Source organism: Procambarus clarkii, chromosome 64, assembly GCF_040958095.1.
Source record: "Procambarus clarkii isolate CNS0578487 chromosome 64, FALCON_Pclarkii_2.0, whole genome shotgun sequence".
NCBI classification, from domain to species: Eukaryota; Metazoa; Arthropoda; class Malacostraca; order Decapoda; family Cambaridae; genus Procambarus; species Procambarus clarkii.
The window spans coordinates 6,048,981-6,074,903 of record NC_091213.1 but is presented as its reverse complement, the minus strand read 5'-3'; the positions used below and the strand labels follow the sequence as shown (position 1 = coordinate 6,074,903).

At 36.2% G+C, this 25,923-nt stretch overlaps 1 protein-coding gene across 9 annotated transcripts in view; it reads left to right on the top strand.

Annotated features, from left to right (window-relative positions):
* Positions 1 to 25,923, top strand: part of LOC123768916 (Ankyrin repeat-rich membrane spanning) — an 866,672-nt gene that overhangs the window by 764,150 nt on the left and 76,599 nt on the right. For 8 of the 9 annotated variants that reach the window (XM_069309136.1, XM_069309135.1, XM_069309138.1 and 5 more), the window contains 11 exons: positions 99 to 200; positions 6,647 to 6,694; positions 8,137 to 8,304; positions 8,583 to 8,665; positions 12,082 to 12,243; positions 16,421 to 16,589; positions 17,049 to 17,174; positions 17,365 to 17,541; positions 17,725 to 17,898; positions 18,119 to 18,332; positions 23,612 to 23,712. In XM_069309136.1, the coding sequence (XP_069165237.1) occupies positions 99 to 200; positions 6,647 to 6,694; positions 8,137 to 8,304; positions 8,583 to 8,665; positions 12,082 to 12,243; positions 16,421 to 16,589; positions 17,049 to 17,174; positions 17,365 to 17,541; positions 17,725 to 17,898; positions 18,119 to 18,332; positions 23,612 to 23,712 (1,524 nt within the window). The remainder of the gene's footprint in view (positions 1 to 98; positions 201 to 6,646; positions 6,695 to 8,136; positions 8,305 to 8,582; positions 8,666 to 12,081; positions 12,244 to 16,420; positions 16,590 to 17,048; positions 17,175 to 17,364; positions 17,542 to 17,724; positions 17,899 to 18,118; positions 18,333 to 23,611; positions 23,713 to 25,923) is intronic. The other variant, XM_069309137.1, reaches the window with a different exon arrangement.

Here is a 25,923-nt window from a genome sequence, read left to right as displayed (position 1 = left end):
GTAATATTTTAGGCATTTATCAAAAAATAGAAATTAAGTTTATGGATTAATTACAGTTTGTAACTCTTTAAATTATACAGTACTTGTGTTGATTACAGGCGGCAGAACGAATGAGAGGGCGGTTACAGAACACGTGGCTGGAGGTGGAGACGGATTCAGTCAGCATTGCTACCACTTCAGCCATGGGTGGCATCAGTCATGTAAGTCATGTCTGGTATATCTATACAGGTTATGTCAATAACAATTAGAGTACAATAGTAGCTGCACTGAATGTGTTTAGTATGATTGACTGTAGCTCTTGCTATTGTTTAGTTTACTGTAGTTATACCTAAGGCTGAAGGTTTAGCAACTGTGACTGTAGCTCTTGCTATTGTTTAGTTTACTGTAGTTATACCTAAGGCTGAAGGTTTAGCAACTGTGATTGTAGCTCTTGCTATTGTTTAGTTTACTGTAGTTATACCTAAGGCTGAAGGTTTAGCAACTGTGATTGTAGCTCTTGCTATTGTTTAGTTTACTGTAGTTATACCTAAGGCTGAAGGTTTAGCAACTGTGACTGTAGCTCTTGCTATTGTTTAGTTTACTGTAGTTATACCTAAGGCTGAAGGTTCAGCAACTGAGAGCACATCAATAAAGCAGCGATAATGGATAGTTTATTTGAAGACTTATTTCTGTTCAGTGTATGAAAGGATAATGTATAGTTGCGTAAAAGATGTCAAAGATTACTATGAGAGTAATGGTAGTTTGAGTGTTTGAGTAAGAGGTTAAGTTTGTAAGTATTCAAAATCAGTGTTAACCATGTTGGTTAAATGAAAGTAGCAGTCCTGTAATATGAAGAGGAACTGTACTGTATTGGAAAGAGACGTCATGGGTGCTTGGAGAGCTCGGGTATGAGTGAGATTAACAAGCCTGCACGAGGGACCACTTTATTTAGTGGTTGCATAAGAAATTAAGCCGCAAATTTTATTCTGCATCCTTACATTACAAAAATGTGGACTGTGGTGCAATGCCACATTTTAATAGCTGCTATATAAAGTACATGGGATAAAAAAGACATGAAAATAAATAACTGGAAGAAAGGTGAAAAAAAAATGCATGATTAATTCTTCAAAGGCAACATAGTTGCTGTTGACATGCTATAAATCATTGTATTAATACTTTCTAAACTTTTAATGATTATTTGTAATGAGGAGGGTGAATGTGCTGTGTTGGCCCACACTGGACTCATATCTTGGTTTAAGACGGTCTTTCTAAGCTGATCCTATCTGATGCTCCCTATGGTAAAATGTGACTGGGTCTATCTTGAGGTTATCTTGATGATTTTGGGGCTTTTTAGTGTCCCCACGGCCCGGTCCTCGACCAGGCCTCCACCCCCAGGAAGCAGCCCGTGACAGCTGACTAACACCCAGGTACCTATTTTACTGCTAGGTAACAGGGGCATAGGGTGAAAGAAACTCTGCTCATTGTTTCTCGCCGGCGCCTGGGATCGAACCCAGGACCACAGGATCACAAGTCCAGCGTGCTGTCCGCTCGGCCGACCGACTAAAGGACAGATTCACAATGGCAGGGCAGGGAAACATTGCACTGAGACCCTTCATAGCAAAATCTCTTAAGGGCTTAAAACCCCTCCAAGACTTTTATCAAACAGGATTGCCAAGTTGTGTTCTGATAACTACCAATACCCCAAATCCTTAATAAGCCACTATTGAATGCTACTAGGTAGCAACGAATACTAAATAATGTTATCCTTTGTCCGATTCAGTTTCACTCCTCCTGACTGAGCTTGTGTGAAGATTTTCAGCTAGCCAGGAACTGGATTAAAGTTGTAACATCCGTTAAATTTAATTTTTGTGCAGAGCACTTAAGATAATACTTTCACAAGTGCAGCATTCAGGTGAATTGTGCACTCCTTGAATTGTACTATTGTGCAGCTTTCTTCGGGTTTGGCAGTAGGGTACAAACCATAGTTGGACTTAGTTTTTTGTATCATTCACTCATGGTAGAGCATTGACAAAGGTTATCTTGAGATAAGATGATTTCGGGGCTTTAGTGTCCCTGCGGCCCGGTCCTCGACCAGGCCTCCACCCCCAGGAAGCAGCCCGTGACAGCTGACTAACACCCAGGTACCTATTTTACTGCTAGGTAACAAGGGCATAGGGTGAAAGAAACTCTGCCCATGGTTTCTCGCCGGCGCCTGGGATTGAACCCAGGATCACAAGTCCAGTGTGCTGTCCGCTCGGCCGACCGGCTCCCTAGTAAATATCCTGACTAGGTATCCTGACTAGGTAAAAAGGTAGTCAATATCCTGAATTATTATGACACGTATGGGAGCTTTGGTTATATCCTTTGATCATAAACCTTTGTGCAGAGACACTGTTTATCCTCCCAAGCTGCTCCATTGGCTGAGGCTCGTATCACTATTTCTTGGATTTCTTTTGGGGTAATGGGCTTAGTTTGCCTTTCATTGTTGGGTTAACCATTTGATAATAATAATAGTGTGCTGGATTGCCTTGCAGGTTTATGCTGATCTATTTTCAGTCTGGGGCCAGATTCAAGAAGCAGTTACGCAAGCACTTACAAACCTGTGCATCTTTTCTCAATCTTTGGCGGCTTTGTTTACAATTATTAAACAGTTAATGAGCTCCGAAGCACCAGGAGGCTGTTTATAACAATATCAACAGTTGAATGGGAAGTTTTCATGCTTGTAAACTGTTTAATAAATGTAACCAAAGCCGTTAAAGATTGAGGAAAGATGTACACGTTCGTAAGTGCTTGCGTAAGTGCTTTCGTGAATCTGGCCCCTGGTTGCTACAGAGGGCTGGCGAGGAGGGCATAGCTGGCGAGTCTGTTCAGCAGCGATTAATTAGCTGTAGCTACTTGTTGAAAGCTTTGACAGCCACTCTTTTCTTTTCATGTGTCATTATGGATTCAAGTTCTATTCAAGTTCTGGTTCTATTGGAATTGTATAGTAACCCATTATGGAGATTGGCATAACTCAGCCTGGTTTATAGTGAGGAATGCCTTGCAGAATAATTTGATTGTGGTAGACATTTCTCTTGCCTCCAGCATTTTCCCTGTTGGGTACAGGGTAATTTTTCCCCTCTGGCTTGCCTGTATTGCTTTGTTGACCTTGTTTCTACTTCCTAGTAGACAAGCGACTTTCAGGCTGCTGTAAAATTATAAGCTTTGTCTCTAGCACTCTGTTCCTGGGATATGTGAAGTCCCTTTGGTATTCCCTATTTTTAAAGCTGAGGTGGACATTTTTGTCCATTTCACTTGCCAGATGAACAGTGATTACCTAAGTGTAGTTACAGGAAGAGAGCTACGCTTGTAGTGTCCTGTCTTCCCAGAATGCTTTTGTCACATAGTGTTTTGAAACTACTGCAATTTTGGTCTCCACCACCGTCTCGCTTAGCTTGTTTCAACCGTCTACCACTCTTTGCAAAGGAAAACTTTCTAGTGTTTTTTCGGCACCTTGGTTTCCTTAGCTTGAATCTGTGTCTTCTCGTTCGTGAAATTGCTGGTTTCAGGAATTCCCCTTTGTCAGTTTGGTCGATTTGTTAGTATTTACTAGTGTTGATCATGTCTCCTCTTTTTCTTGTATCTTCTAGTTTTGGCATGTTTAACGCCTCCATTCTCTCCTGGTAACTCGTGTTTATCAGTTCCGGAAACCATTTTGTAGCATGCCGTTGCACCTTTTCCAATTTATTTACATGCTGCTTGGGATTTGGGCACCATGCAACTGCTACATATTCCAGTTTTGGTCTCACAAAAGTAATGAACAGTTTCTTTAGTATTTCACCATCCATATAATGGTGTCCTGTCTTCCCAGCATTCTGCCTTGTAACACTTTGAAACTACCGAAGATTTTGCCCTCCACCACTTTCTCAACTAACTTGTTCCAACTATTGACCACTCTGTTTGCAAAAGTGAATTTTCTTGTATTTCTTTGACAGCTTTGTTTAGTTTAAATCTATGACCTCTTGTTCTTGAAGTTCCAGGTCTCGGGAATTCTTCCCTATAAGTTTTATTGATTCTCATTACTATGTACCATTTCTAGGTCTCTACCTCCCATAGTGGCACTTTTGTTTCTTAAGCACCTGCAGTATTTTCTTTAGCAGTGGATCGTAATAGTTTAGTCTGTCAAGTCACATATGAGAGTTGGGTTGGAGGCCAGAAATTGTTCCTCGGTTCCTTGGGGGGGGAAATGTGGTAATGAGGTGTGTTTGGTCTTGCTGGAATGAATGCTCTCCAGTGCTTTCTAGCACTGTTAGTGTTGGTGCAGTGCGATGCTGCACCAATGACTGTATATATCCTGTTCTTTTGGTCCCAGTCGGATCTTGTCATAGGGAGCGACTGAAGATAATGCTCAGGAAGCTGCTGTTTAAAATATTGTACTAACTTGAAACCTTTTTTTATTGACTATTTGAGTTTCAAATGTGTGGCTAACAAGGAAGAGGTCTGTATTTTATGGAACCTTTGAAATAACAAATAAACCCCCCTTATACAACAGATTTTATTTAATCATTCTTGTGAACATTACGTACTGTACTTGAGTGATCTGTTATCGATAGTCCTAGAAAGTTTGTTCAGGTATATCTACAAGTTCAGTGTTCTTACCGACCCCTTTCTAGAATGTGCATTTGTATTGTGTGTGTGTGTGTCAGTGCATTTGTGGTAGTTGTAATTATGTCTCTTATCATTTTCATTTCTTTTGTATAGTATACCCATCATGCCTGTCAATCATTTCTTGATTGCACTGTAGGCTATTTTATTAGTGCTTAAATTTCTTAGTTTCCATGCTATATGGGTATGTTTGAGTAGTTTTGTACAGTATATGTTCTTTATGAAGCAGATTTATAGGTACAGTACAGTAGGTGATATATTATGACAGCATAGTAGCAACTGATAAATGTTTCACATGGATTAACACATTACTCAAAGACAGAAGAAAAAATAGGCGATATGATCACTATGTACAAAATAGTAACGGGAATCTAAAAATAATTGATAGGGAAGAATTCCTGAGACCTGGAACTTCAAAAGCAAGAGGTCATAGATATAAATTAACAAAGCTGCCAAAGAAATGTAAGAAAATTCACTTGAGCAAACAATGGTAGACAGTTGGAACATGCTAAGCAAGATGGTGGTGGATGCCAAAACCATCAGTAATTTCAAAGCGTTATAATGCTGGGAAGACGGGACACAATGAGTGTAGCTCTCATCCTGTAGCTTATCTCAGTAATTACACTTTGGGTAAATTGGGTAAAAATTACTCCAAAAACATCCTGGGTAACTTTAAGTATTATTATACATATTTGGTGTTTATATGTGACACCATTGTTACATTTGATTGATCTTTCCATTCATCAAAATTACACCTGAAAAGTATGTACACATTTAACTTATAAAGAAAAATTATTTTGGGCTAGCACTTGCAGGATTAAATTTTTTATCAACACCTTTATCCCATGCATCTATTGAGTATTTTTTTCAAGCTAGCATTACCATTTGATTTGATGATGTGACAGTGCTCAAATGTGATCTAATGAAGGATCACTGATTTTCTACACACACACAGACCACCACCAGACGTATCCTGACCAGCAACACTGAAATAATTGAGAGATACAATGCAACCCTTTCTCGCAAATTCGTAAAGTCAATATTGGCTTATTAACTACGTGCATAGGTGATACACTAAACATAATAGATACCCTTAAAAAGATTCATAGAAAACACCGACCTTACCTAACCTTGTTAGTATCTTAAGATAAGCATCTTATTGCTTCGTAATTACAATTATTACTTAACCTATACCTAGTATAGGTTAGGTAATAATTGTAATTACGAAGCAATAAGATGCTTATCTTAAGATACTAACAAGGTTAGGTAAGGTCGGTGTTTTCTATGAATCTTTTTAAGGGTATCTATTATGTTAAGTATGTCACCTATGCACATATTTAATAAGTCAATATTGACTTGTTAAATTTGCGAGAACGGGTTGTACAATGACACTAGTTGATTAGATATAGTGGAACACTACATATTAAACATTATATTCACCTTTCCTCTGCCTCTGAAGATGTTAAAAAAAAAAAAGTGCTTCAGCAAAGTGAATTTAGCAACACTCACCGAGCCCAATAAAATTGGGGAACTTGGTAGAGATAATTTTTAATCCTTCCCAAGTAAAGAACATAATAAGAAATATAGACGATTGATGCTACAATCATTGATCAAACCCTTTAGATCATATTCAATAATCCATGTCTTCAAGAATGACTGCTGACAAAATATATGAACTTAATAAAGCATACCTTGAGGTTACCTTGAGGTGCTTCCGGGGCTTAGTGTCCCTGCGGCCCGGTCATCGACCAGGCCTCCTGGTTGCTGGACTGATCAACCAGGCATACAATAGACAAATTTAGACAAGCTATTACCTCATTTTCTGCTTCCTAAAGGAATACTGCATCATACTTTCTTTTATCAGTTTGTTTTATGTAAATGCCTTTCATTTTGTATAAATTCCTTGCCTTCATACATATATATATATTTCATTTTCTTTTATGTAAATTCCATTGGTTTATGTAAATTCCCGTGTTTTGTTCTCCTAAGTTATGAGTTTGTTTAAACCCCTTAATCCCTTCAGATACCATTAAAACAGTGTCTATCATCTGAAAGCGGATTCAGTTTGCATGTAAGTATCCTCTTATCCCCTGCCTGTTCCTGTGTCCCTCTCCTCTGTCCCATCTTGGACTGGTTTCTTGTATCTCTCTCTCCCATCTTTTAAAAATCAAAATTAGTTACGTTTTGTTAATGTGCTTTGTTTACTTGTATGTCTTTACTACATAAACAAATATTTGTGCTATATTGTAATGCATTTCAAACATTGCATTTCCACACTTTAGTTAATTATTCAGTTGTTCAATGCACTCAAAGTATTGTCAATCTTTTGCTCTTTTAATATTTTATTATTTATAAATAATAAAATATATAATAATATTTAAATAATAATATAATAATATAATAATATAAATATAATATAAATATAATATAAAAAATATAAATAATATTTATAATAAAATTTTATTATTGTATTTTCTCTTGCAAGAACACAAAGCTTGTCTTCTAATGTAAATACAAGTGTTTATCTTGTTTAAATATGTTTTGAGTACATTGCTTAGTGTTGATGCGCTACAAATGCATTACATGGAAACCATTTTCTTGAAATTCATTAATTTTGCCATAATTCTAACAGTCTTCCTGTCCTGTCTCTAACAGCTTTGTCATGTAGCTTTCATTATTAACAGCTATGTTGGTGGAAGTTCTCCATGTAGTTCCTCTCGTTAATTTCATGTAGTTCCTCTCGTTAATTTCATGTAGTTCCTCTCGTTAATTTCTGTGCTGGTGCTTTAAAATGAAATAACAGGTAATGAAAGAGCATCCAACAGTAGTCTTTGTCCCGTAGCTAATGGGGTAGTTGGGCAAGATGGAATTTATTAACACACAACAATATACAGGGTATAACACATTTTAAGTTATTAATTTGACTATTGTGTCATGTCAGCTTAGTAAGTCTTGAATATTCATGAGTATTACCACCTTCACAAATCTGCACCCATATTCTCTCTACTGTTTACATAAATTTTGCCTACATATCAGTTTTAAGCACACAAGTTAATGAACAGTTTTCCAGCTCTGCTGCTTTGAGCTATAGCTTATATTTGCTTTGCTCCATCATATATTGATTATCTTAAAAGTTTCCTTTTAGACATTTTATATTTTATCTGAATTCCAGTATTTATGCTTGAAACTTGCTTAAAAAGATGCATATAATTGGTGAGGAGGGCATGTGTGCTGTTGGTGTGCGTGAGATGTTAAGTTCTTGGCTGACTGAGTCATTTACTCCTGATTATAGTTGCTCTGTTGACACACTTCTACACAATCTCTTTATACTCTTACTTATGACTTTTTTTTTTTTTTAAATAATAAACAGTCTTTGTTGTCTGTGTCTTTATCATCAATATATAAATGCTGTGTGTGTGTGTGTGTGTGTACTCAGTACCTGAATGTGTGTGTGTGTGTTTATCTGCACGTGTCACTGTTGTTCACTTTTAGAATCCATTTATATTTTATCAGATCCCTGCTAATCGTCGAATGTCTTCTGAGAGCGGACTAAGTTCTTCTCAGAACTTGAGACGCAACAACAGTAAAAGTAGCCGCAGGACTCTTAAGCCTTCAGATTCCATTGCCTCCAGCATAGGGTCCAATCTTAACAGAGTAGGGGGAGCGCAAGACCTCACGAAGGTAAGCAGACTTTCGGCTTTGTTTGCTTTATATTAAACCAATGATTAATACTATTTCAGTTAGATATTGGTAGAAATTTTCTGTTTAACCATTCCTTGAATTAAATACCATATTAGTCCAGTAGGAATCTTTTGTTTCCCATTACTGTATTTATATTTGAAGAATATTTTGATGTACTTTTAACAATCTTGCACTATGTGGGTTATAGTTACCGGTAGACTAAAGAATTGATGAGTTTATATTTTCAGAACTTGATACCTGACAATTTTACTTTTCAGGTCTTATTAACTGACGATTATTTTAGCGATATAAATCCTCGGTCAATGAGAAGATTAATGAACGTTGTGTACATCACTGGAAGGTATGTCCACTTGGAAGTTCTTGGATATTTGTATTGGTTAAGTTTGCTGCCTATAAGATCACTCGTCTGTGGCTGAGTTGCCAGTTATATACAAATGAAACCTACAATACTTGTATATATCTATGCTTGCAACAAAATTATATTATAAATTTACAGTCTTATAAAAAAAAAAAGGGGGGAATTATTCTCAGGATCTTTGTCAATAAAAGTACAGAAATATGTTGCAAGATGAAAGTATCTTGAATTACATAATTGGTATACTAATATTTATAAAGGAAAGAGTTGAGTTTGTTCTGCTTTACGGAATGAACTTAACATTTTATGGAGCGACATTGAAGTGGCATGTTCAAATATCATTAGTGAAAAGCCACAAGAAAAAGAAAATAGATTATCCAATATACTGTATTCAGTATATATATATATATACAGTATATATATATACAGTATATATATATATATTTATGAAAATGAAAATGAATTCATTCGCATATAGTCCTGGGGACCATTCAGGCTTGTTCGCATATATATATTTATGTATATATGTGACAGTAAAATGACTAAGAGCAGTGGCTTAGGGCAGATGGAATGCAAGGTGCACAAAAAAAAAAAGTAGGGATAGGTAGGGTGGCTCTGTCTAGACTACAGAGCACTATAGTAGTTGTTGCTCTTGATTCTTGAATAGGCATACATGATGTGGTAGAATTGATGATGATGGAACAGGCCCAATCTCCTTCCTAGAGAGATTCTTGTAATAATATATCTTTGTCAATCCTTCTTGAAGGATTAAAAATGAAAATTGTCAGAAAAGTGTTGAATTACTGTCTGTCTGGCACACTATTCAAGGATTAGCAACAGGAGACAGTATCTGTGGGATGAAATTGCTTTGCATGTAAAGTAGAATCCTGCTTGGGCAAAACTATTTTTTCTGGTCCCTTATCTTTACATCCAGACTTCCATTCATAGCTATTTTTGACCAAAATTATGATACTGTGCAAATGGTAAAACAAGCTTTTTCCTTATTTTGATTCAAAAATTGCAGTGAAAACATCAGTTTATATATATATACTGTGAACACATATTGACAATATTTATTCACAGTATAAATATTCTGTGAACATGCCAATTTATTTAATTTTTATAATTAAGTAAAGTTGTGGGCTGGGAAACATGCAACCCTTCACGGCTATAGTTCTGCCCTTATTTTGCACAGTGCAGTGTTCATTAAAATTGTCACAACCAAAGGGTCCTAGGTTTGCTACCTGCTGCAGGACAGGGACATTTAGGCAGGGTTTTCCTTAGCCTGATGCTTTTGTTCACCAAGCAGTACTTAGGAGTTGGACAACAGTTGTTGGTGGCATTCTCCATAAGGCCTGGTGTTGGCCTATAGGGACTAAAGAGAGTCCAACATGGAAAGCCTAAAGCATACTGGTTTCAGTCACTTGAACATGGTTCAATTGTGTTGCTCAGCAATGTAAAGGCATTATAATCTGCTAATATGTAATGGCCTAAGTGTATAGCTGGATAGTGATTGAACGAGTACAGGAAATGATTGTATGCTGATAATGTTTTGATAGACATGGTTAAACATTGTTAGGGGCTGGAAGCTTGTTAGGTCTATTAAGGTTCCCATAGGCCAATGACCAACCTTCCTAAGGTTGGTCAATCCACAACAGTTGCCTAACTCCTAGGCAAAATTTACTTTTAGATGAACAGAGTCATCAGATGTGGGGAAAGTGCCTGAATGTTTCATCCAGCCCAGGAATCAAACTTAGAGGAAGTTCATGATACGTGTTGCTTTAATGGCTCAATTAGTACCTGGGTACGAAAACCGCATGGACGACATATAGACAAGCAGTCAGGTAGACAATGAGGTAGCGAGACATGGCTGTGGCCATATGTGGCATAACAAACTTAGAGTGGAGTAAGGAGTGTAGTGTCAGGGAGATATATCTTATACTAGGGATGGGTTACATTAAACAATTATTCCTATAAAGAAAGGAATGCATGACTGCCTAGTCCCTCAAGCCTTTATCTTTACGAGTGGAGTATGTGCATGGGATGAACAACACTTAAAGAATTGTACAGAACAAAAGCTTAATGATGTTAATAAATTTTAATTTATAGATAATGGAAAAGTGAGTGGAAGATAAAAAATGGCATAAAAAGCCCAGTTGAGATAAATATAGGACCAGGGGTGAAGGGACAGACTTGCATTATGATCGTTTACAGAGTTAACGATGATAGAGTTGCAAGATAGTGAACGAAAGTGTTGTTCAAATAGTTAAGCGCACTTAAGGGCAGTGAGTATTTTTGACCAGACCACACACTAGAAATTGAAGGAACGACGACGTTTCGGTCCGTCCTGGACCATTCTTAAGTCGATTTACTAGTGGTATTGCAGTGAGTATTTCTCTACCAGTGTAAATGGAGTAAATTAGAAACAAATACCTGGTCTTTACAAAAATGTCTAATCATGAAATAAGAGCATGCTCAGTCAAACAATTTACACAGGTAACGGATACCAACACAGGTATCAAATGCTAGAAATCTACTTTACAATTGTTTTATTCAGTAATACTTAAAAATTACTTTACAAAATACCATGTGTCATTCACATTGACGAAGACTAGTGGTATTGCAAAAAATTCATATTTTGAATATTTTATTAAATTCCAACAAATTCATTTTTTTGGAACAAATAAGTATGTTTTTTTCCTACAATTTTTTTTGTTGGAAAAATATTTTAATTTAAAAATATTTTAATATTTTAACCACTGCACTGTGCAAAGCACCATAAGGCGCTCCGAGGGTTGTGTGATTTTTTTTTTAATTAGCCATATTTTAAGGTTTTTAATGTTTTCATTGCTCTTTGTGATTTGAAATGAAAATGATTCAGTTTGGAAACATTTTGACATTAACATTAGCTGAACATTTATATATATTAAAAAAAAAGTGTCCTTAACAACTGCACCATGAAATTTTTGCCCAAAATGGGTGTGCAGTGCAGGGGTTAATTAAAAATATTTAAATCTTTTTCCAACAAACTAACAAGCTACTTTCCTCTTCAATCCATCAACAATTTAAGCTATCCCCATACTTCATAGTTAAATATACTTTATGCTCAACATTCTGTACAATAAGTATCAACATAAGGTAATTTCAAATAACGAAGAATAACAGTACTGTACTGTACACATGACATGTGCTACAGTGAGTAACACAAAAACGCTTTCAATAATAGAATAATGGGACGGAAAACGTTCATATTGCCAACTGTAACGGAGATATGAAAACGCTATAAATTCTCATTTATCAATAATATCTATTGATAAATGAGAATATCGATCTTAGTACTTAAGCTAATTATTAAACCACTAAGTATAACTCTTAATTTTCCTTTTTTCTTTTGTTTACAGATTATTAAAAGCATTCCACATAGATTTTAATTGGTATCATTTAGCGTCATGGATCAACATCACCGAGCAGTGGCCTTACCGTGCTTCTTGGCTTATCTTATATTATGAAGCCAATGAAGAAACACTTGAAGAAAAAACCTCTTTGAAGGATCTCTATGAAAAGTATGGCCTTTTTACATTTAATTTTGTCATTGCCTACATTTTAGATGCTGTATGTTTCGTTACAAGAGTTAGTTTAGACCATTTGCATTTTCAACTTGTGTCAAGTACTTGTGATATTGTATGTTTATGATTTTAGTGTAAATAGAATACTTAATTCAATTTTCCTGCTCATTTGAGGTATTAAGTTGAATTTGTATGTGTTTTTTTAGTTAGTGTTTCCATGGCGTGTTTACATTTGCTCTGGGACCTTGCTACATAAATATGTTCAAATCTTGGTGAATGTTTCACGATTTTTCTTTATGCAACATATTTGTCATGTTACGAAATCTTATTTTTCATGTGATAGTTATTGAGCCGAGTCCAGTCCTTAACTGTACGCCTCTGTTCACGCAGCAGTGATTGGGTACCTGGTTGGTAAACAGTTTGGTGGGTTGTATTCCGGGGAAAATTAAGATTAAGGACCTGCCTGAAATTCTGTGCGCATTAGTGGCTTTACAAGAATGTAAGAACTCTTGTATATGGGTGAACAGTTTTTCTTTGCTACTGTGCTCATAAATACAAACCACCAGTTTAGTTTCTTTTGAAACTACAAAATTAGGTACCATGTTGACTACAGTATTTGCAATTTAGCAGATGAATTAGGATGCATTTCATTTATTTATAAAATGCCTAGTTTTATAATTTTGCATGTAAATACATGTTCTAATATAACAAATGCTGGCTGGCTTGTTATGTAATGCCTCTTTGATTCACTAATTTAAAGTGTATTTATGGAAAATTCCTTCAAATAGTAATTTTGTTATAAAATAAGTTTTGAGTAAATACTGTAAATGAAAGCTAGTCACTTAACTGCATCCTAAGGTAATTAATTATTTTCCATTTTGATAGGAACTAACATGTACTCAAAGAACCACAGGGAAATTTTTCAAATGGTCCCCAAATGATGATCATGGTATTATTGAACACTGGAAAAAACCATCCAGCTTGAGTGACTTAAACTAAAAACTCGAAGCCCTACCAGGGAATCTTGGCATCAAAGAAACCACAAGGAGTATTGTTGCTATTGTACAAAGAGTGCTGGGAAGACGGGACACCACGAGCATAGCTCTCATGGGTAATTAGTGAGATATATAATGTATTGTGTGTGATATATGAAGAAGGCACAAGAAAGTTTGCACAAAGACTCATGCAGAACTGAGAAGCAGAACTGAGAAGCAGAACTGAGAAGCAGAACTGGTTCAACATAAATTGTGAGAGGGCCAGAACCAAAGACAATACAGGAATCGGTATAGGAAGGGGCCTAATGCTCAAACATGCCATAAATACAAAGAAGCAAGAAATTACATGGCACCGAGAAGAGAGGCAGAAAGAACATTTGAGAAAGGAATTGCAGTTAAGTGTAAAACAGAACCAGGCCTATTCTATAAATTCATTAAAAGCAAAATGGTAGCAGGAAAGATCCTCTTAATTATAGACCTGTATCAGTGACAAGCATTGTAGTCAAAGTATAAAAAAATAGTTAAAATCAAATGGACAGAACACCTGGGGAGAAATTGATGTAATAAGTGAGGTTTTCAAACAGTAAGATGTTTGTAACAAATCTTAGTTTCTATGATTGAGCCACTGAGATTTTACAGAAAAGAGAAGGTTGGGTTGACTGCATTTATCTGGACTTAAAAAAGGCCTTCAACAGAGCCCCACATAAGATATTGTTCTAGAAACTGCAACATACTGGAGGGGTGACAGGGAGACTAAGGACATATATGAATAATTTTCTTACAGAAAAATGAGGATGGTAATCGGAGACAATGTATCAGACTGAAACAATGTTACTAGTAATGTACTGTACCACATGGTTCAGTTCTAGCACCAGTAATGTTCATTGACAATATAAACATTTGGATTACTGTATCAAAGCATTTTCAGGAGGACATAGCTGCTCTGAAGAAGGTGTAACACCAAGCAACAAAAGTCATTCCAGAGCTAAGTCATCTCTCGTATCAGGAAAGCTTGAAGGCCACAGGGCCAACAACAACAACAACAGGAATATCGTGGATCATGGGGTTAAGACGCGTGTTCGGGCTACCCAAGACGCTGGTTCGATCCCCCCATCCTACTCCAAATATTTTAAGAGTGCTGGGAAGACGGGACACCACGAGCGTAGCTCTCATCCTGTAACTACACTTAGGTAATTACTTAAGTAATTACTACAAACCAGACATGACAGGGCAGATCTTGTGGAAACTTCTTACAATGCTGAACAAGTTAGAGGATGTTGGTCTGGATATTTTCTTCAGGTCAGATGTAACACAAACAAGGCGCAACGATTTAAAGCTCAACATGCCACAATGTAGGACTGAGAACAGAGATGCTTTTTCACCCACAGGGTTATTAACCCATGGAACTGCCTACCCGCTGAAGCCGTAACTGCCAAAACTGTGCTGAGTGTCACGATATACCTGGAAAAAATAAAGGCAAATGGGGGGGACCTTCACCAAGCTGCTGGTTTCCTGTCCTCTTTGAGGCCACTAGGGTTAGTGGCCCTTAGGTAAATCGGGTAAAAACATTTTTCCAGAAGGAATACAGAATTATATTCACATGTTTGATAATGATGCCAAGCTACTAGTAAAGATGAAAAGCTTAAAGGATTATCATGCCTTAAAGAAGACCTGGACAAAATGTGTGTATGGAGTAACATTTGACAAATAGAATTTAATGTAAATAAATGCCACATTTTGTAATGTAGAATAGGAAATAAGCCCCACACAACCTGCAAATTATGTGGAAAAGCTTTAAAGAATTCTGATAGAGATCTAAAAATGGTTCTGGATAGCCAACTGTCGCCTGATGATCACATTAAGAACATTGTGCGAGGAGGGTATGTTATACATTCCAATTTTAGAATTGGTTTTAAATACATGGATGGGAGAATAATAAAGAAACTGTTCATGACTTTTGTGAGACAACAGATGGAATATGCAGCAGTTACATGGTGCCTATATCTCAAGAAGCACATCAGAAATTTGAAAAGGTGTTAAGACCTGCAACTAAATGGCTCTCAGAACTGAAGGACAAGAGCTATGAGGAGAGGTTAGTGATAAATATTCCAAAGACGGAAAAAAGAAGTGGGATCGCCATTTACAAAATAGTTACATAAATTAACATAATTAACAAAAAAAGACTTGTTTTTGAAGTTGCACTTTTTAAAGAGGACATAGGCTCAAACTAATGAAACACAGTTACCACAAAAACATTAGAAAGGTTGTTTTGCACAATGGTAAATGATTGGAATAAGTTAAGTGAGATGGTGGTAGTGGCCAAAACCATCAGTAGTTTGAAAGTGTCACATGACAGAAGTGGGAAGACAGGACACCACGAGTATAGCTCTCGGTTATTTTTGGGTTATTTCAGTGGCCTGCACAGCCACCCCCTTTGCCTGCCACCAGGTTTAAGCATAATATACAAAACAGGGTTCCCACCATGGACCCTCCTTGTGAAATTCGTGTCACCGCTGTTGCAGTTGTATAGGAAAGATGCTGCAAGGAAAAGGGGTTCAGCTGACTGGACAGTAAGTTTGGAGGTTGTGGTACCTAGCCAATTGGGTGCACCATTGGGAAGGTGTTCGGGGGAGCTAACCTGCCCAGTGTCTCACACACTTGATTCCACAGGAGGGGATTTTTCTGGACAGACTTGGGCTGCCAGTATATGGATTTTGTTTTTCAGAGAAAACCACGATCTGAACTCTGAACAAAACATGAGCTGTAAATAAGACGAGGTATGTAGTAAATGTCCAAAATCATTCATCCAAGCCAAAAAAAGGTCGGCCGAGCGGACAGCATGCGGGACTTGTGGTCCTGGGTTCGATACCAGGCGCCGGCAAAAAACAATGGGCAGAGTTTCTTTCACCCTGTGCCCCTGTTACCTAGCAGTAAAATAGGTACCTGGGTGTTAGTCAGCTGTCACGGGCTGCTTCCTGGAGGTGGAGGCCTGGCCGAGGACCGGGCTGCGGGGACACTAAAAGCCCCGAAATCATCTCGAGATAACCTCAAGATAACCAAGCATGTTTGTAGCTGGCTCATGTTAGCGAAACTGTTAACAAGCTGGAAAAAGATGTGTACATAAGACCATGCACACTTCCTATGACCATTTTTAATTATTTAATTTTTATTTTGGACAGAATCAGAAATAAAGTTCCAGTGTCGAAAGACATGGAGCCACTACTGGAGATGGACAAGGAAGAGAAAAAGTTTGAGATCTTCCTATCAATGCACAAAAGTTCTTTACACATCTCTGACCTCAAAGTTTTTCTTCCATTTACTATTAACTTGGACCCCTTCATTAGAAAGGTAAAAATATGAAACTTAAATAAGTTATACTGTAAATTTGAGTATATATATATAATATATATATATATATATATATATATATATAATATATATATATATATATATATATATATATATATATATATATATATATATATATATATATATATATATATATATATATATATATATATATATATATATAATTTATATTATGTTGAGCAAAAAAAAAAATATATATATATATATATATATATATATATATATATATATATAAAGATTGTGTCAGGTGTTCATCTTTTTACAGTAGAATTGCTATATATTTCTGCATTATATTTGTAGCAATAATTTTTGTATCGAGAAGAAATGCATGTGATGTGCGTAATGCGTTTTTTTTTTTTTTTTTTTTTTTTATATGTCGTGCAGGAGTACTGTGAATCCAGGTCATTAAATTTAATACACTTTACTCTTATGCATCAGGTTATCAAGGAAGATCAGCCACAGTTTGAAGACAATGGCCCATATTTTGCTGCCAATGCACCAAATCCTTGGGCATTCCAACATTACGATGCTCAAAGTAAATCTTCAACTACGTCAAGAAGACAGGTATTAATACAGTGTGGACTTCTGAAGTATACATTTTTTTTATATTCATGGTGGTAGTCTGTATTTAAAAGGAATTAAAATCACTTGCGAATAAAATATTTTTGAATGTTAAGTATTACTGTGCTGTCACCTTTCCGCTATAGTAGCAACATTGTTCTTACTGTATTTTACTTGTCCTACTTCACACCAGCAGCCACTAAGAGGGAACCAAAAGATTTCTACAGCCAGCATGCCCCCCATGAATACTCTAATGTGGGGCTATGGACCCCCATTTATGTCCTCTATACAGTCAGCCCCATCAGTTGACTTCAACACTGCCCCCATCACTGTCAATCCAGTGCTTAGCACGGGTCAATCAAGTTTACCGGTTAGTATTATTCTCATCAGTTTGCATGATAAGTGTCATTGAAGTATTTGTTTTTTCCCGAATACTCGGGTAAGGTTTTGGTGAAGGTGCTACAGAAACCTCGATCTAGCTTTTATTGAAACAATATTATATTTCTATTGTCTGGAGTTTACTTTTTTATGACAAGTTTCTCTTTTTCTACAGCCTGAAGCAGCGGATAAAAAGCTTTCATCCTTAACTATTGAAGGGTTGTTTCACGTCTTCAGTAAGGTGGATGGTGTATCGACGACCTTGATATCCAGTTACAAGGAGCGCTTTATTGAGCACAATATTAATGGCAAAGTTCTTTTACACTGTGATTTAGATGATCTTAAGAAGGTAAGTCACTGTGAAAGTTTTGTGTGTGTGTTTACTGTTTAATTTTTGTAGTCTTGTTTTATTATAATTTATATTTTACGGTACATGGAAGAACGTTAAAAAAATAGCAAATTTTGTACTAATTGGCAAAGCATTTACAATTTCACCTTTGTCATTTCTGTAGTTGATTGAAATTGACTTCCAACCAAGTTCCATTCTATAATTTAATGACAATTCACAGGTGCTAAACATGAACTTTGGAGATTGGGAATTATTCCGTATGCTGGTGTTGACACTACGGGACCGGGAAGTTGACGAGGACTTCAACAGCAAAAATGTGCGATTTGCCGATCCGCACTTGCAGCAGCACGGTAGTCAAGGTGTTGATGTGCAAGATGACAGCGGAGAACCAAGCAGTCTGACCAGCAGCTTGGAGGGCTCGCTAATGCGACGGGGTAATGTCACCAAGATAACTCTTGGGTAGTGCCTCCAACATTGTAGACGTTAATGGGCTCTGTATGGTAGATATGGTTTTCTAATATGAGCAGTTAAAACTTTGTGCGCGTGCTTTATTTGCCGTGTGTGTGTGTCACTAACCGTGTCTTTGTTTCTTGTTGTGTCATATGTATATAACGAAAAGCTGTCATACATTGTAAATTTTTATTATATGTTTTAGGGGAGCTTTCTTTGAGATTTAATGGAAGGCTTATGGAGAAAAATAATTAGTATTATGAAGAAATGCCTTGGTAATACAGTAATGTAATGGTGAACATTCAGCAGTGATCTTATTGGTATGCATTTTTCTCCTTCAGACTGCATCAGTCCTTAGTTGCACCCTAGACACTATTATTTAGAACTGTCTCTTCTTAACTATTTCACTTCATCTTCCTTTTTAAGTGTCTGTTATTTTTATTTAAATATTTGATTTGGTTTCTCTTGTGTAGTATTGTTTCCATTAGTACTCTCATTTTTCATTTGATATTGTGCAATATTGCAGTAATTACCTAAGTGTAATTACCTAATTACAGTATCTCCTTATTCAAGTTTCAACCCAATACAGTACTTTCCCCGACTTCTTTTAAAACTTCTCGTCTTCCATAAAGCATCTCAATATGTATCTATAAGTTTTAGAAACTTGTGTTCAGTGCTCTAAGCAGCAACTTTTCTTTTTATAGTGTATATATATATTTTTTTTTAGAGGGGGGGATTGACTTAAAATTGAAATAGAGCTGAAGAACAACATTGATTTCTTCATGAGAAGGTTTATGATACGACTACATAGAGAGCATCAGCATTTTACATTGTCTGCTTCTCAGCATTTCTTGAGCATTATTAAAAAATTCAACAGAAGTGAAATAGAAAAGAAAATTTGATATATTTTAATGAAGAAATAGTTTGAATTACTGAATGTCTCCACTGCTCCGCTGATTAAAAAAAATCTAAATGCTTTCATAAAGTTCAGTAACCCTTGACCTCACTCCAGCTGTACCCAAAGTATTAAATTTTTTTCCATAATTTTACCTTGTAAATGTGCCAAGTTATATTGAAATAGTCAATTAGATATTGTGATAATTCCTTCAGGGAATCGCTCCAAAACAGCCTGTCACTACTACACGATGAGGTGCTGATACTGTATGTCGGTTACAGCAGCATTTATTACACATTTTTAAAGAATCAGACACATTTGAGCTTTTAGATGTGACACCATCTTGTTTCATGATGTCAATATGAATGTCTTGTCAGTTTCTTTGATCCTGTAGTGAATTTTAGCTACAGAATCTGTGTGCAGGCGATGAGTCACAATAACGTGGCTAAAGTATGTTGACCAGACCACACACTAGGTGAAGGGACGACGACGTTTTGGTCCGTCCTGGACCATTCTCAAGTCGATTGTGATTGACTCACACAATCAACTTGAGAATGGTCCAGGACGGACCGAAACGTCGTCCCTTCACCTTTTAGTGTGTGGTCTGGTAAACATGCAGAATCTGTGACTGTGCCATTGGATGCTGGAAATCATAGGTATCTTTATATTGAAGTTATCTTTCTGATTTCTATTCAGGATATGTATATATACTAATTTTAGACATTAGGTATAAGAGTTGCTTTACTCTAGGGTTGTAAGTGGAAAAAATGGGCATTAGAGTCAGCTTTGACTTGGTTATTTTCCAAAATGCAAATGTTGTACACTACACTTAGAAAGTTTGCACAAGAAACTTTAGAACTTAAAGTTTCAGATGAAGCAAACTTCTTCGGTTAATCAGAGGATTGAAATACTGTATTAGAATAGTGTTTTTATCATTCTTGTGCATTTGAAACTAAATCTAAGTTCTTCAACCCTGTTTCAGCTGCATAAAGACGCATCAAGCCATTCTCGCAAATTTAATAAGTCAATATTGACTTATTAGTTGCGTGCATAGGTGACATACTAAACATAATGGTTTCCCTTGAAAAGCTTCATAGAAAACACCGACCTTACCTAACCTACTTAGTATGTTAAAATAAGTATCTTAAGCTTCGTAATTACAATTGTTACTTAACCTATTATAGGTATAGGTTAGGTAATAATTGTAATTACGAAGCAATAAGATGCTTATCTTAACATACTAAGTAGGTTAGGTAAGGTAGGTGTTTTCTATGAAGCTTTTCAAAGGAAACTATTATGTTAAGTATGTCACCTATGCACATATTTAATAAGTCAATGTTGATTTATTAAATTTGCGAGAACGGGTTGGACATGCATCGTACCAAATGTATTTCATCTGCTTTTGCGATTTTCCTGGCAACTAGCTAATTATTCCTGAAACATTAAAGCAGCCTCAAGTGTAGCACTGTCAGATATCTGCTTATTGCTTGCTATGGGTGCATTAGACTTCAACATTATTTTGCATTTGTATCAGTACTGTGTATTTAATTTTTCTTTCCTCACAGCTGCCTTTGGAATTGTATCCATTTATTTTTTCCATAGAATGTAAAAAAATTAAGTGTAACTGCACATATATTGGATAATTGGATGTTGTACTCGACATGCTTCAGATGCTACACATCACACAAAGCTCCAGCTGATTCACTTTATGGGTCCTCATAGTTAGAGACAGGAGGCCTGTTAGGCTTATCGAGGTTTCCCTAGGCCAACTTCGGGCCTTCCCTATGCTTTCATAATGTTTGCAATGCTTGCTTTCTCCAGTAAATTCTGAGAAAATAGATGCAACCCACATCAGTTGCATAACTCCTATGTAACTTTGTACCTCCTATGAACAGAGGCTTCAGGTGTAAGAAAATGTGCCCAACGAATTTGTCCTGACCGGGAATCGAACCCAGGATCCTTTGTTGTCAGCTGACAAAGCAACCATTATGCTACATAGGTCTTTCTATTTAAGCGCTTAATAACAAGGATGGAGAAAATGCCCCAAAAATGTGAACCGTCATATTTGTCAGACCCAATCGGAAAATGAAAGTCGTGTGATGCCTTTGCTGGAAAGTCGGTAAAATTAACTTGCTGAAGGCATTGTAACACATTGGTTTTGGAATTTAAAGAAATGTATAATTTTTTGCAAGGTGAAACAAATTAGCTGATTACTTTGAAAGAATGACAAGAGCTTGTTAATTTTAATACAGTATATCATAATGCATCAAATTGTGAGAAGAGGAATAAGGAAGATGTTATCACTCGTGCTACAGGTAATAGGAAATACAAACAACAAATACAACTACAATAAAGATATGACAATATATTATTTCTCAGATAGTTATGGACAGATAGAATGTACTTCATAATGTGGTGTGAAAAACAAAAAAGTAACAAATAAAAATAGCCTATTAATAAAAAAAATCTATTAATTTTTCTTTAATTTATAAATTAAAGAAAAATTAATAGATTTTTTAAAGGCAATGTGGACTTGGGGTCTTAAGCAAACTACAAATAGGTAATACCTTGCATGCACAGGACGAGGGAGGCATTTAAATGGTTTTAGCATTTAACACCTTTAAACTTGAATTGTTCCTGCTGTCAACAACTCTTTCACAGAAGAGAACTTTTCTATATTTTTTCAGCGAGCTTTGTTTCCTTAGCTTGAACTATGGCCTCTTGTTCTTGAAGTCGCAGTTTGCATTTCCACCATAGCAACCATTTATAGAATAAAGAGAGTTTCCACCAAAGACTTGCATTTAGTCAGGTAATCATAATAAGGCAAACTTATTATTATTTTAGTATTTTATTTTACCAGTTGGTTAAAACAAGATTTGCTTACATCTTTCCATTTATAGAAGCTGTAAAAGGGTAGGAATTGTGCAAGGCAAATGCTCTGGAGTATGCCAAAGGTCCACTTAATCCAAATGTATCTGCAATTGCTTATTGATATCTCGTTACTTTCCTTGAGCAGGTAATCGTACCTATTTCGAAATTTGGAGATCCACCAGATTAGCTGATGAGAATAAGAAAAAAATGTTTTGTACAAATTTTGTATATTGTTGCCATGAAATAATGTTGATATCTAATGCAAACCTTGATAAATAGTGTCTTTTTTCCATAAAGAAGTGCACTGAAATATTAGTAAAAAAAAATCTTTACAGGAATCTTGATAAAACTTCATAAAGCATCACCTTAAAGATTATCTGGCTTAAGGAAATGGTAGATAGATATATTTTTACATTCCTGTGTGTGTGTATATTTATATATATAATATATACACACAGTATATATAAATAAAAGGTTTTGCCAGGTAGTTGCTTTTTGATGCATTATTACTTTTTCTTATCTTTCACTTTGCTATGTGTTGAAGAATGTGAACTGTGTACTGTATATATTTAAACTATTGCTTTTTGTTGTGAACCGACCTTTTCTTCTACGCTAATACTTTAATTTTGTAAATAAATATTCTTAATAACAAATTAAAATTATGCAGTCCAAATAATTAAATTCGTATGCTATGTTTTGGCTAAAATAGATGATGGATGTAAATTATTTGTAGCGACACCTGCAGTAATTTCTAGTCTGCACTCGATCTAGATCTTTCTGTAGTTAGGACAGTCTTTCCCTTGAATGTGTGTTCATATTTTTCTACTATGTGTTCGATTCCAATCTCCAGTTTCTGTAGAAATTTCCTGTTGTAATTGTAAAATAAAGGGAACTCAACGCTTCCTTCTCTTTCCATGCCCTGTTAACTTTTGCACTCTGCACCCCTTTGTTGCACGGTTTTGTTGTTCTTGGCTTGTTGCCTGCTGAGCTAACCAACCTAAGATTACTGTAAATCATTAACCATTTGATTTTTACTATGGTACTCTCTCTCTCTCTTTCTCTCTCTCTCTCTCTCTCCAATTAAACAAAATTGTTCATTATTAAATCATAACTTTTGCTTTATCGTTATAAATATTTGTGTTTGTTCACTGTAACGAGGGATTTGTCGGGTTTACAGTCACACTATGTATTTGTCATACATTTTCATCCTTGTATCGTTTTAAAAAATATTCAAATTAAAAACATGTTATTTTTGTGAATAGTATTTTAGACACATGACCTCTGACTTTGAGACTTGTTGTATTAATTTAATCAGCTATATTTTTGTAATTTTTAATTTACCTAGTAGTTAGTGTTATACGATTTCATTTGACCTTGTTAGAAATTGGTTGCTTAGTAACCACAGGACCACAGCCTGATTTCTTTTAATAATGTAACTGACTTATCACTAGTTTGACTTATGAGGACTTGTTCTGACTCATCATGACCTTTCTATAGGATCAAGTCGGGCGTCTTCATCCTACAGCAGTAATAAGGATCGTGAAGAGTCCCACTGTTCAGTGCGTAAAATGACCAAGCAAAACCTACTAGCCAAGCAGGTACGTAATGTCGACATAATGTCGCCCTCTCTCGACTGCCACTGCTCCAGATCAGGCTCCAGAGGGTGTTTGCAATGCTTGCTTTCTCCAGTAAATTCTGAGAAAATAGATGCAATCATGCTGGGAGCTGCTCCTTCCGAATGTGTGGGCAGTGTTGATTACACGGACACTGTATCATTGCACAGTGATGCACTCCTATATTAAACGTTGCCTTAAGGGCAGACAAATGTTCCTCTGTGATACTGTTTAATATGTCTTGAATCTCTCTTAATGACAATCATGATTTGTTCCTCTTAGTTGTTATTTTAATATAGTATAGAACATGTTTAAAGGCTAATATTAGACATTGTTATTCAGTATTATATATGCTGCATGACAGTGTAAAGTAATGTGCTTCACATTGGAGCAGCTCTTATATAGTGTTGGTGTTTATATACCTTTAGGTGCATTAGATGAACATGTGTGAAGTAGAGCACCGTTTGGTAGACTTCTTGTGTTCCAAAATAATCTCTTTAGTTTGAGTGGTATTCTGTTCATGTATTGACCAAAAAGCAGCTGTTGGTGGTAAAACTCTTGAAGTAACTAAAAGTAATACAAAGTACTTTGATTTTGCTAAAAATGTTTGACATTGATGAATAACTTTTACAATAGTTGTTTTCATTTAGCCGCCGCCTCCATAAATAGAGTACATTATATATCATATTGTCAGAATTCCTCCCTCTATCTGTGTGCCTGTCCGTCTCTCGCTCTTTTCGTCTCCCCCCCCCCCCTCCCCATCCTCTTCCCCCCCCCCTCCCCATCCTCTCCCCCCCCCCCTCCCCATCCTCTCCCCCCCCCCCTCCCCATCCTCTCCCCCCCCCCTCCCCATCCTCTCCCCCCCCATCCTCTTCCCCCCCCCCATCCTCTTCCCCCCCCCATCCTCTTCCCCCCCCATCCTCTTCTCCCCCCCCCAATCCTCTTCCCCCCCCATCCTATTCTCCCCCCCCCCATCCTCTTCCCCCCCCCCCCCATCCTCTTCTCCCCGCCCCCTTCAATAGTCCATTAGATCTTAAAAGATTTTTCAGTTATATATAATTGCACCACTTCAAGCAGGACCATATCCAAAGTTCAATTTTCACCGTTTAGTTACTCTTGCCAGTTTTATAACGTAAATAAGAGATGAACCTAACCTCCCTTGAATATGACCCTGCTTGTTTCCCTGGAAAAGGGATTTTTTCCCCCTTGTAGAACTTCTATGTTGTAGATTTATTGATTTTAATTTTAATTTAGTATAGTATTCCTCAGTCCTACAGTGTGTTCTTTTTCTTCACATTTTATTATTTTGTAATTTATCCGTTTTTGTTTTCTACACTTTTGTGTTCACTGATTAGATATCCTTTGATGTAACTTGTTTGCTTTCCTTAACAGGGCAGTGAAGCTTGTCTTAAGTATCTTTTTCAGTGGTCTTGGTAACTAAGCAACATTTGAATGCCTTTTCCCAATGCTATCTTCTTGTATGTGTATATATAGTTGCATGTATGTATGTATATACAGTATGTGCATGTATGTATGTATATATGTGCATGTATGTATGTATATATGTGCATGTAGTAGTAGTAAATAATTCTTTGTAGCCTGTTTTTGTCTTGTAAAAGTGTCATTTGTCCTATTTTTGGCCTACTTCATTACCCCGAGTCACTTTTGAAGTTCCATAAGTAATTGTTGAAGTTTCGCATTTGGATATGCAGACATCATTACATTAGTTTATTACTGGTATTCGGATTCAAAAATGTCTCGGATGATGTATATTTTTTATTTTTAAGATATCATCCAGTGCATGTCTGCATGGTAGTTTTTGTTGTTGATATATTGAAAATGTAACATAGTTATTGGTTCCATTAATTTGAAGATGATCAATTTTAAAAATCTCTATTTGAGGAATAATCCATCAAATTTCATATGGGTAAGTACTGCCAAATGTTGCTCTGAAATATTATTATTATTTGATGCATTTTAGTGTGCTGTATAATGTTCTGTGTTTGAAAAATTTAAGTAACATTATATGAAATGTCAATTTATTGGGTTTTCTAGTAATATGGATAAGCAGTTCTTTTAAGAGAAGATTTATGGATAATTCGTACTATATATCACTGCAACATTTAGAAATAAATAAATCTGGTGGTGGTTATTTGTACTGTACATCTAAAGAACCGTACACTGGAGCTGGCATCG